The following is a 13,131-nucleotide window of genomic DNA, read 5'->3' as shown; positions in this document are numbered from 1 at the left end:
CTGGTCTTAATGTTAACCATGTGTAAGACTCGCAGGGTCAGGATAAGGTCATTCTTCTATACCTAGCCACCAATTTCAAAGTCTATGTTACAGGCTTAAGATGCCATAATTATCTGCGTTTCCCCTTATTGTGGAAGGAAGTTGGAGTTAAATTATATCTTAGTGATTATTTCATTTTAAAACTTATACAGCAAGGCTGCTTCTTGCCTACTTCTTTAGAAACAGATCCATAGCAGTTGAATATTTCTAAAATCTTTGAGTAATTTTCTTTCCTATGTTCTTCCATGATGATATTATTTCACTGTGAGAATGAAATAAGAGATGGGTGTGTCATAGACCCACAGGAATGACCATTGCCCAGCACGCAGCCGCACTTTATTGATTAAATCAAAGAAAGAGATTGGTTCCAGTCTCCCCCGATTTACCCACCCTACCCCAGTGGGGGTTGGGGATAGACAGGGAGGATTTTCAAGCCTGTTTTTATCAGCCCAGCAAATCAGAGTCCTGCTTTCTAAACAAAGAGGTGCCAACCTTGAGACTCTATGAAAGCCAGCACAAGCCAGGCATTGTATACAAGTGAAAAGAATATAATTAGCAAAGTTATAGTCACAATTAGGAAATACCTCCTCGGAAAAGTTTCCACTTAACTCTGAGCAGTGCTCAAATTACCATTGTGCTTAACGAGGCCTCTGTCACTTGGCCAGCTCAGACTTTTGCGACAGAACAGCACCGTCCACAAAACACAGATGCACAAAATCTAATGCTGGATTTTTTTAAAATAACAGATGTGAAAAATGTGCAAATTGGAACATGGAAGCTATAATTTTAAAAAATTAGAAGTATAGTCCTGGAAATGACTAGTCAAGTGCTAGCTAAATTATTCTTTCTCCAAGCTCTTTCTTCATCTTCTCTAGCCTTCCCTTTTCCATCCCTAACGAGAAGTTAGAAAAGAGAGACTAGGAAAGCAAAAATGGGTACTCACTTCATCTCCAGGATCTCCTCCAGCTGTTTCCTCCTTTCTATCCGGAGGTTGGCCAAGTGTGCTTCTTTTTCAGCCAGGGACTGCTGCGTGGAGGCAAGGCGAGCCTTGGTGGCATCCAGTTCCTGTCTGGTCTTCTCCAGTGCATTCATCAGTTCCTCTATCTGAAAGGCACATGGACGGCAGTGTGTTATTTCTCCTTCATTAAAGCACAAGGCATTCCTCGCTAGCCTGTGTTCTGACAACAGACACAAAGGAACCATAGCCGTCCTTGAACAGGGCACTGTATCTTGGAGTCCATTCTTTCTTTGTCACTGGTTAAAAATAAAAGTTTCAAACACAAGAAATGTCCATATTTCTCCAAGATCCCCATTCAGTTACCTTTGTAGAAATTATTGAATATATTTATTAGAAGTGGAAGGTGAGTGTCTTGACCCATTCTCAACATGTGTTTGGTGAAAATCTCAGACACTGCCTCACGGTTGGCAGAAGGCAACACTCAAAATGCATTTTGCCTGGCACAATATACTTTTGTGCATAGGCCCCAGAGTATTCTGACAGGAAGTTAATCTACGTGGTTCAGATTCATTCATGTTTTAACCTATCAAAGCCTAGTTTGGCAAAAGCGATTTGATGTCCCAGAGGCCTCAGGAGCCCCCTTTCACCTCACCTCCCAGCCTCACATTCAGGAAGTAAGGTTTGGCCAAAGGTAAACAGAATTCCAGCCACAAAAGGTTCAAGTTTGGTTTGCCCCTGAAGTTTGAGAGGGTTCTAAACTTGAAATAAATGACATGTAACTTTTATAGGGTGCTAATACAGCATAGAAATAAGCCAGACTATCAGATATCCAGGGTTTTCAGCCAGGTCCCAAAAAATGGGACCAGGGAGCCCCATGGCAAGCCCCTATCCTCCCCAAACCATCGAGGGTTTTTAAAAGCCAACACTCAACAAAGAGGGCTGGTGTTTATGGTTCTCTTCCAGAGACTTCCGTGGAGCAAGCTGGTGAAATGCCATCCCTTGCACAGATTCAGGCTGCATTCACCCTGCTGATTTAAAACCATGGTTCCAGGAAGTTTCTAGATTCCAGAGTTGATGTTTGGGTTTCTAAGCCACCCCTTCCAGCTGAACTTGGCAGAATGGAGTCATCCATCACTAAAGTCAACAGAACACCCTTCAAAATGTGTCAATGACATGTTAAGTTCCAATTCATAAAGACTTTCTACACAATTTCTGCAGTTTTACATGGAATTTATTCAGAATAAGCATTATAGTTCACATCCAAAGTAAATTACAAGCTTTTAAGATTGAGAAAACTCTCCATTCTGCCCTGATAAAAAGAGGAAACTTGATGACCACGTAACGTAAATCAAAGCCAAAACAAAAACAGTTTAAAAAACAAGGAATATAATGGATAACCTATAAAAGCCACAGAACCACACCTGTTTAATTGCAGAATAAATTGCATTATTCTTCAACTTTACAAATATACAAAATTTTAAAAGCAACCAAACTTTTTAGTTTCTCACATAAGTTCACAGAATGTCATAAATATGACAAAGTCCTTCTACAAAGCAATATTTGGTGAGGCTGAAGCATAATTTTTATTATTCTTCCTTTTTTCCCTATTTTTGAGACACTGAATAACAGTGTAAAAAAGATCAGAATTATGGTCATTCCAGTGCTAACTCAGATACAGTTTGTCTGATCCTCCATATGGGATGACCTCTGTCTTTGTGACCCCATTTCCTTTCATAAACTGTTCTTTATTTCAAATATACTATTGAACCCAGAGAAGAGGAAGAGTATCCAGGATATTTGTCTGCAACCTATACACAGAGAGCTACTCAGCTGGGTTTCCAGGTTCTTAGTTCACCTGCCAACTGACTGCTTGGGGCAGGCACCAGCTAGTTTTATATTAACCCAACTTTAACAATTATACTTTAGAGTAATGACTCACAGTCTGCCCCGGTCATTTCAGCAATAACCACATGGAGAAACCTGGGCACTTGAGAGATGTAATCCCGAGTTTTTACTGATGGAGATGCCATTGGCTTCCAACGTCAATAACTCCTAGTATGAGGTAGGACTGCTAGTTGCAACACCTTGGAAGCAGAGTCTTGACATAGCCTCCAAGGCCAAGGCCTCCCACTCCTCCTAATTCATGTGGCCCTGGCCAGTGAGTATTGCACACTGAAGACCACCTGGGGCACTGGACTCACATACACCATTTAGTCTTTGCACAACCACTGTTTCTCTCTGTAACTCTGTGCAGATAATCACCTGACTCTTGAAGTCTCAGTTTCCTAGATGGTGCCCATAGTACCTCCCTTGTTAATTGTTCTACAGTTCTGCAAACTGTTTTCTTTGCTACCAAGCAGGAGCATTAAAAAGTGAGAAATGTTTTCTCTGCTGTGGTAGTCATTAGGCTGGTTCGCAACATCCCAGTTCCCCTTCTGATGGGCACATGGTGGGACCATACTTCCCCTCTCCCTTTAAGTTGGGTGCAGCTTTGGCCAGTAAAATCATTGTCATTTCCAGGTAGAAGCATTTAAGTACTAGTACTCAACCCCAACCTGTACTTTTCCTGCCATGATGACTGTGGAAGCATGTTTCAGATGATGTCTCCTTCAGCCTGAGCCCCTGAGTGACCACAATGAAGCCCAAGGCCAACTCACATCACAAAAGCAAGGTAGAAATCTTTGCTGTGCTACACCACGAGGTAAGAGGCTGTCTTGTTATCCACAACTTGACTTGGCCCGTCCTGGCTGGTGAAGTGTCAAACTTCTTATCAGGTGCTCCACACCTGCCTCCAACTCTCCACCACCAGTCCACACTCAGCAAGAGGAAATTGCTTTTTATTCTTGGTATCCCATGGAAACTCTACTCTTGCAGGCTACTGGTACCTTCCTTCCCGCCAAGTGTCTTTTCTTAAAGTGTAGTTTGCACAGCTAACCGCCCCCTCCCACAACTTTGTCACCTCCTCTGAAGTAACATTCTAGCTCACTATGTATATGTAGTCAGTGTCTTAAAAGTCACCAGATTAGAATCATGGCTCCATTACTTACCACGTGTCTGACACAAGTTCCTTAATCTCTTTCAGCTTCAGTTTCCTTATCTGGAAACAGGGGACCATGTTGCTTGCTCTGTTAGATGTTTATGGGCATTAAGTGAGACAATGTAGCCTATATGTCAGTTATTCTTCTTTTTCTAACTGATATCAATAAAATAACATTTTTGCTGATAATAAGAATAAAGCACACTCATTGTACAGAATCTAAAATATACAGATATGAAAATTTATTCTTTTGATTTAAGATTAAATGATGGCTTTTTTTCCAGATAAGATCACCCCAAATCCCACCACCTGGAGATAAACACCTTAAACATTTTATTATAATTTCTCCATCTCTCTCTCTATGTGTGTGTGTATGTATAGTTGTGATGATATATACAATTTTCTAAACAGTTTTCAATATATGATCATGAGAATTTTCCCTTGTCATTAGGTAGTCTCTTGGAAACACAGTTTAATGGGTGAGTGGGGCTAAATCCACCTCCCATTTTCCTAAAAACCAACACCTCCCTTGGTTCTCTGAAGCTCCCCTTAGATTGGGAACCTATTTCTCCTGTTTCTTCTGCAAATTCTTCATCTTCCTGCAGCCCATAACTGGGTTCTTCCCCCTATGACTCTGTCCTAGAGAGATTTTCCTCATCCATATGGATCCTCAGGAGGAGGACTGAGATCTGTCTCTGCAGCTCTTACCTCTATGCAGGTACCTTTCCAACCTTTATCTCCTTTTACTCACTTGACCTTTTTCACATATACATAATCACCTGTTGATCACTTCCATTTTTATGTCCCAATATCACTTTAAATTCAGGATGACCAAAAGCCAACTCGTGATCCATGCACACCTGCTAAGCCAAATCCGTACCACCCAACCCTCCTTCCCAACCTGCCACTCCCCAACACATCCCAATTTTGGTCCACCATCCTGACCTTTTCTCAGTCACTCATGTTTAGGAGCCAAAATTGTCTCTTCTCTCTCCTTCTCTTTTATTTTCCATTCATCTCCAAGCTCTTATTTTGGAAACACTTCTCAGATCCATCATTTCTTTCTATCATTACTTTTGATGCTCCAGGCTCGGGTCCCTTCCCCTCCCACATTCATTATAAGGTTGAAAATAACTGTGTGCGCACCCGTGCGCACGCCCACCTGTGTGTGCGCTTTCTCCTAGCCTTTGTCTCTACCCCTACCCTAAGTGAGGATATGACTTTGCCTGATCAGCTTCTCCCTCACCACAGCATATCTCTAAGCCAGGTCTCCTCCTGGATTTTAGAAAATGGAATTAGCAAATGAGTAACAAAATGAACCTGTGAAACTGGGTGCAAAGGTATAGGACCTTGAAGCACAGGCTATGATGATCTACATAACAGAAAATGTAAGAAAGAAGTAAGAGGAAGAATGAGCCTTGAGACTGGGGATAGAGACAGGTTTTATTTTGTTTTAAGGGCAGAGTAAGAGAATTGGAAAGAAGAGAAAATGGAAAGGGGAAAAAAAGTTGCTAGCGGTTACTCCTGGGGCCCCTTCCATGTTTTCCAAAGACGCAAATTGAAGGTTAGCCTTTCTGTTTGATTTTTTTCAGTTGTTTTGACTGTGTGTCTTTGAACTGAGTCCCATGCGTCTGAGATTCAAAGATGTCCCACAGGCTTATTGTCACAACTTGTCTCCCTACCACCAGGAAAATATTACCTAAACTATCAATATTTCATCAAAAACATCACTAGTCTGGCTCCCACATCTCAAGGGATTCCCAATTACCCACAGTAGTGGTTTTCAAATTGTGTTCCCTAGAGCACCAGGGGTTCCAAGAAGGCATCCGGGGGGCTGATAAGCAGGTCAGTGAGTGGGAGGAGGAGCGTGAATCATCAGAGATGCACGTCCACTATCCCACACTCAAACGAAGTTGTTCTACTTTCATTTGTTTTATATATGGCATTCTGATTAGGATTTAATTTGAAATTAAAATTTTTTTAATATGAAAATACTGAGAATGGTTAAAGGCATGGATTATGAAGCCAGACTGTACTAATAATACCTGCTTCACCACTTACTAGTTACAGAACCTTGGGAAAGTGTCTTAAGTTTTCTTACCTGTAACAATAGTACTTTTTGTAAGAGTTACTGCAAGTATTAAATGAAGCAATGAGTGTAATGCTCTTCGTGCAGGAAAGGCAAATATGAAAACACCTAATACATTCTTAACACAAGAGGTAGCCCAGCATAGTGGTTACACTCAGAATTCAGGCACTAGCTTACCACTTACTAGCTGTGTCACTCTGAGTTAGAAAAGCTTTCTGAGCCTCAGGTTTCCTCACTTGTGAAGTGTGGGTAAGACAGAACTCAGCTCAAAGGGTTTTTGTGAGGATTCAATGGGTTAACGTGTGATGCCTTAAGAACAATGCCTAGCACTTGGTGCCACAGAAGTGTCAGCTATTATTAACACAGTGCCTGGTCAGTATTCAACCCATTTCATGTTTGCTTATAACTGGATTCAAGATTTTGTGCTTGCTGTCTCTACTCTCAACCAACCACACACACACATACAGCATAGCCCTGGACTTCCCTGCACTGATCCCTCCAATTACCGAAATCGCCCATCCCTCAAGGCCTGTCACAGAGCCCTGGCCTCCTTCACAAGGTGCAGTGATTTAAAGCTAGAGCTCTGAAAGCAGGCAGACCTGGATCAAACTTAGATTCCACCAAAAGAATCTCTGCGACTGTAGGCCAGTCTTAACCCACTGCTTCCTAAACTTTGTTGCACATTAGAATCCTTTGGAAAGCTTTTGAAAATTCTGATGCCATGGTCACATCCCTACCAACTAAATAAAAATGTCCGAGGGTAGGAGTCAGGCATCGGTATTTTACTAAAAATGTAGGTGATCTCAAAGTGATTCTAAAATGCAGCCAAGTCCAGAAAGCCTGGACATTACTGACCTCTCTCTAAGCCTACAGGTTCTCCCCTGTAAAATGCAGAGGAGACAGAAGCTACTGCATAGGATTGGCATGAGCATAAATGGAGATAATCCATATAAAGCATACAGCCCTCTCTGCTGGACACCCTGGAAGTGTCCAGCACATGACAGTTACCATTGTCCCTAGTTTGGGTTCCTCGCCACACTATTTCCATCCAACCCAAGTGCCTTCAGTTCTCACCATCTGCTACAGACTTTTTACCACCTAATCAAATACCACTTCACATTTCTGCACAACTATTTCACATGTATGCTTAGTTGCTACAACTGGATTGTAATCCCCCAGAGGGCAAGGACCACGTCTCTGTCCTCTTTGGAAGACCCTTCAGCACCTCACACAGCACCAGTGTCTACACTCAATAAATACCTGCAGGATGGGAGGAAGGGGAATGCAAAGATGTGATTGTGAAACAGCCTTCTTTGACCCACTTAGTGCAATGATGGATGAAGTGTAAGTCTGAACTTGATACTTTCCTACCCCATAAATCAGTGGTCCCCTTGCCATCCTCACCAAACGCCCTTCAAGTTCTTGTTCTCTGTTTGCCTCAAGCACCTTCTCTTTGCTATGGAGACGAGGGAGCTCAGTTACTCAGCTCCTGAATGGACGGAGGCCCTATGCTCACTGCTATCCCAGCAGCCGCCAAGAGCACCCAGGAGCCTATGAGTTTCAGGGTGGCACAATAAAAACATGCTAGGCTTAGAGCTGGGGTATAAGCAAGAGTGTTTACCTGCCCTCTATTCCATATGCTCTGCCCTGGATCCTGGGAGACGTACGCTCCTTGCTTCCTTCATTCTATCACCTCACTAACTATCTCCGATGTGCCATGCCCTCTGCCAGACATTAAATAAAAGTCCCTAGGCCTCGTGGCCCACTGCCCTAAAGCAGGCAAGTGGAAGTGGACTGCTGAAGGGGAGGGAAAAACCACGTGCTGGTGGCCCAGGCTGGGGAGGCCCCATGGTCCTGTTCATTAGGGAATTGCTACTTGGAGAATCACAATGATTATGAGCCAATAAATGCTTTTGAGAAGTCCAGAAGAAAGCAACACAGGATTTGCTTGTTTTATAAGTGCATCTATTGGTAATTCACCAGATAATAATATTTCCTGGAAAAAAAAGCGCTGGAAAGTCCGTTAAATTCCTAAAATGCTATCTTCAATGAAAACAGGATTCACAGCAACCTCAGAAGCCTTCTATAATACTCAACACATTCCATTTAAAATAATTTCCTAAAAGGTCCCCAAATACGGCAAGATTGGAATTCTGACCCTGTATCTAGAAAGCTAAGATCACGTTTCAGAATATTTTGGCTCGGTGTTACATATCTAGAACATAATAATTAAAGGTTTCTTCAAGCTAGATGTCTATTTGATCTCACCACAAACCCCTAATTAGTTATGTCCGATTTCTGATTTTATTAGTCAATCTATGTGGCAGAGCATAAAAACTCTCTTATAAAATGGTTAAGTTATCAGGACTATTCAACTGTATTTGAATAATTCATAATTCTGTACACTTTAAGAATAATGATGCCATCAAATGGACTTCTAAAGAGTCTAGCGCTTACACCCAGCTCTGGAGAAGCTGTCGGAACTTTTAAAGTGAACAGCACAGCCTTAAAACAATAAAATAAAAAACCTGTTTAAGACCTTAAATCATTAACATGTGTCGACTGAAACTTACACATACATTTGTGTTGTTTAACTAAATATTTGAAAACCAGCTTCTCTCTCAGTTATCTGCCAAGAGCACTGCTCCGGGTTCTGTGTGTCTCTTCCTGACACGTGGCAGCATCCTGTGCTTTTCAAGAGGCTCACTTGGCAAGAGCTGATCTTCAAATATTTTGATAAAACAATTTTTTTCCCTTAAATTATATGTCAGTTTTGAGTTGGTGTCTATCTTGCGTTAATGATTTGGAATTTTTAAACAGCTTTGAAAACCGCATTTTTAAAAATACACGGGCTCTTCTGCCTGAGCCTTCACCACCTATCCTGGTTTTCTGTCCTCACTCCATCCTGAGTGCAAGAGAATGGTAGTTTTCAGTTTGCACCAGAACACAGAGCCAATGAATTCCCCGTATCCCAGGTTACAGTGAAACCGGAATGTGAATTGGTCCTGTGGGAACAGCTGGGATTCGGCCGGCTCCGCTCTGGGCACGGAGAAGGTCACCCTAGATCAGGAGGTGAAGATAAACGCTAAAACTCTCCCTCCTCAACAGCAACAACTTCTCGGACAGCGAGCAATGCTGTGGGCGGAAGGATCTGTTGAAATGAGGACTACTAATCTTATTTTCTAATTACTCTTATCTGACATTCCTACCTCCACCTCCCTCCCACCTCCCCATTGCTGCCTTAGAGTGACACCTTTTGGAAAAGGTTGAAACTAAAATTTCCCAGGCTGCCTTCTGCCCGGACCTGGCTACCCTCAAGATTGCGTGTGGGATTTGTTTTCTCCTCACTGAAGCTTAAGCATCTAGGAGCTTTGCTTAAATATGTCACCTCTGATCCTTCAGCTGCAAGAAAATACCCACATCAACAGAGTGTGTTTGGGCTTAAGCTCTTTGATTTTGACTACATTTTAAATTCCCCTTTTTCCCCCCTACCCTTCCACAGCTTATTGATGAAAACTCACACCATAATAAAAAACGAATGAAGAAGAAATGTGTAAAATATGTACATCTGACTTAAGAGATTCTGTGAGATCAAACGGTGTTGGACTACAAATGAGCAACAGTTTCTCCAAAACGCGCTTGCGCACGCATCATTCCAGATCAGACTGGGCTCGGTGGAACCTTCCTGAGAAAAAGGCTGTGTGGATGTGCCTCTGTGTAGGTTTGGGAGACGTACTTCTTGAACAACTGGGAGGCATTCTTTATTTTATGTGTGTGCAGCTCTGCGGCATGGCAAAGAGCCGATCTTTTCCCTAACAGAGTCTCAGACGTTCTTGAGAAGCAATAGAGGTAGTGGTTAAGAGAGTGGACTCTGAAGCCAGAGGGCTTAGGCCCCATCAGGATCCTGCCACGTGCTGGCTGTGTGACTTTGGGAGAGATGCCTGACCTCTACGTACGTCAGTTTCCTTCTCTGCAAAATGTGGGTAATAACTGCAGCTCCTTGTGAAGAATTCCTGAGTGACAATAGTTACGTGCTTGGCACATAGTAAGCACGCAATAACCTGCAATCATTAACAATAGTGATGTTAGTTTAAACACTGGCGATTTGTTTTCAGCCTGTTAGAGGATGAGCAAGACAAAGTGTTGAATGTCCATTTTCTTACATTTTCAGACAGATACATAATAGTTTTTGCCTTCACTGGGATGGTGAAATTTTTTCTTACAAAATCTATTCATAATAAAGCAAAGTAATCACCCACAAAATATGTATTGTTCATATTTCAGTCTTACTTAGGTGAATTGCAAACACAATCAAGAAGGAACTCATGAAGACATTGGAGCAGCGTTGTCCAGCAGAACTTCCTGCAGTGATGGCAAGGCTCTGACTTGTGTAGCCCAATACGCACACCACTAACTTCACATGGCTATAGAGCACTGGAAATGTGACTGGTGCAACTGAGGAACTGAATTTTTTTATTTAATTTAAGCTTAATTAATTAAAACAAATTTAAATAGCCACATGTCTAGTGGCTTCTGTATTAGAGCCAGATCATCCAAGTTTTACAACTTTACTGTCCGATGGTGATGTTTGCAAAGTATTTCGATCTTTGTGGAAAGTGTACCTTTTTGAACACATGAGAGAAATTTTTAAATTCTGAATAATTCATGAATTACCATTTGACCCAGTAATTCCACTTTAGGAATTTATTCTAAGGATATAATAAACATGTTCATCACAGTGTTGTTTATAAAAATCAGAATAAAAATTGTGTGTATGTATTTGTTATAAGTGTGTGTGTATAAAAGTTGCAAAGAAATTGGATAATAAATTACGGGCATCCAGTTGTTGAGAGGCTGGTCAGACAATAAACGCTAAGTAGAAAGATTTAACATAAAGCAAAGATGTTCATGAAATCCTAAGTGAAAAAAGTAGGTTAGTAAATAGTAAATATAATACAATCCCAATGATGGGCCGGCCCCGTGGTGCAGTGGTTAGGTTCGTGCCTTCTGCTTTGGCGGCCTGGGGTTCACCAGTCTGGATCCCAGGTGCAGACATGGCACCGCTTGGCAAGCCATGCTGTGGCAGGCATCCCACATATAAAGTGGAGGAAGATGGGCACGGATGTTAGCTCAGGGCCAGTCTGCCTCAGCAAAAAGAGGGAGATTGGCAGCAGATGTTAGCTCAGGGCTAATCTTCCTCAAAAAAAACAAAAACATCCCAATGATGTGTGGATTTTTAGATGTATATTCATGGGAAAAAAAAGGCTAGAAGGAAATGCATCAAAATATTTATGACAGGTTTGTTTCCAGGTTCAGAGATTTCAGGTAATCTAGTATATTCTTCTTCGTACTTATTGCTGCAAATATGAATTCTTAAGGTAAAAAAAAGTAATTTTTAAAAATTGCAACTAAGGAAGTTCTGCATAAAATTTCTACAACCATTGGAAAATTAGTTGCTGGTAGACTATCACCTGCAAAGGAGAGTAATAAAGCAGAACTCTGGAGTAGGGCGGGGCCCTCTGGTGGCAGTTATGGTGGCAACTACCCTTAGCTGAAATGACCTTAAGACAGGCTACACTTCAGGCAGGGCTGCTTTGCCACTGACAGTCACTTAGATTTATGCTGATTATAATCCGAGTTCACCAGGGAGTGCCTGAGTGTTAGTGACTCCAGAGCTGTCAACAGTCTTTCCTGCCACCTCCACCCCACCCCACAATGCGCTTGAACATTGCTCATTTCACCTTCTTCCCTAATAAAGTTCCTACGAGTTTCGGAAGTCCAATACAGTTGTTAGCTTGTTTGTTTTGTTTTGTGACTGCTTACCATTTTCTGATTTTGTTATTATTGTTTTGTTTCTTCAGCACTCAAAAGTAAGTTGTCAGACCCTAGAAAATCAGAGCCATTTGTCCATGCCACTTGACCAGCTCTATTAGCAAGGTCTATTCATTCCCATTCAACAAATCAGGGTGGTGTTCTCAAACAGACGTTCTTTCTTGTGATGCCAGGATCAGTTCTGAGGGAATTCCAAGGAAGAAAAATGAAAGGAGGCCTCTTTTACTCTGAATTCCTTTGGCTTGGCTCTGTAGGAGATACCTGTTGATGATGACAATTTCAATCAGGCCAAATCGAGCCTGACTCCAAGCAGCTCTTTCCTGATCCCCTCAGGATCCTTACATCACAGTTCCATCTACCTTGAGCAATAGGTAGTGGCCTCCCTGTATATCACCTTGGTCCTTGAACGTATACAGTCTACTGCATCCTTGTATTGGCCCACTGAGCCCAGCATCTTCTCAATCACACCGTGTATGGTCAACAAATAATTGTGGGAGGTATGTGGAAGGGAGAAAAGAAGAGAAGGAGCTATATTGTAGAAAGGTAGTCCTTATCTCTGATTTCAATAATATAGTTTCCTATATCCCATTGATCCTCACATACTCCCAAAGAAGCAGGCCATTTAACTGGTGGACAACTTAAGCTCAGAAAGGGTAAGGATTTACCCAAGAATTGCAGATGGCTTGCTCTTTACTAGGATTTGAATCTTATTGTTGAGTGCAAATATAATGGGACAATTGTTAGAGGGAAGTATACTGAGAGGATATGGGAGGAAACTCTGGGCCATGAGCCCCTTAAGAGCAAGGAAAGACCTTGGCTCATTATTGTCAGTGTTCTCAAGCTTGAACACAACATCTAGCATACAAACAGCAAAAACAAATGTATGGATAAACATAATTTTAATGAATGGATCTTTGGTCCCATTTGAGTCACTGGAGTAAAATATTCACTATGTGCTTTGATTCCAGCACTGTTCCAAAATATCTTAGCTGACTTTTGTATTCATTTTCTATGACTATGTAACAATTTATCACAAACTTGGCAGCTCACAGTTCTGTAGATCGGAAGTCCTGGCAGGAAGCATGGTATAACTGGGTTCTCCACTCAAGGTCTCACAAGGGTGAGATACTGGCAGGCTGTATTCTCATCTGGAGCTCAGGGTCCTCTTCCACTCTC

The 13,131-nt window shown here is 41.9% G+C and overlaps 1 protein-coding gene across 1 annotated transcript in view; it reads right to left on the bottom strand.

The window, feature by feature from the left end:
• ERC2 (ELKS/RAB6-interacting/CAST family member 2) overlaps nucleotides 1-13,131 on the bottom strand; it is a 703,663-nt gene that overhangs the window by 191,283 nt on the left and 499,249 nt on the right. The window contains exon 14 of the mRNA XM_046646460.1: nucleotides 983-1,143. Within this exon, the coding sequence (XP_046502416.1) occupies nucleotides 983-1,143 (161 nt within the window). The remainder of the gene's footprint in view (nucleotides 1-982; nucleotides 1,144-13,131) is intronic.

Source organism: Equus quagga, chromosome 1, assembly GCF_021613505.1.
Source record: "Equus quagga isolate Etosha38 chromosome 1, UCLA_HA_Equagga_1.0, whole genome shotgun sequence".
In the NCBI taxonomy this organism is placed as follows: Eukaryota; Metazoa; Chordata; class Mammalia; order Perissodactyla; family Equidae; genus Equus; species Equus quagga.
Note: the sequence above shows the minus strand (reverse complement) of the source record. Positions and strands in the feature narration are given on the sequence as shown.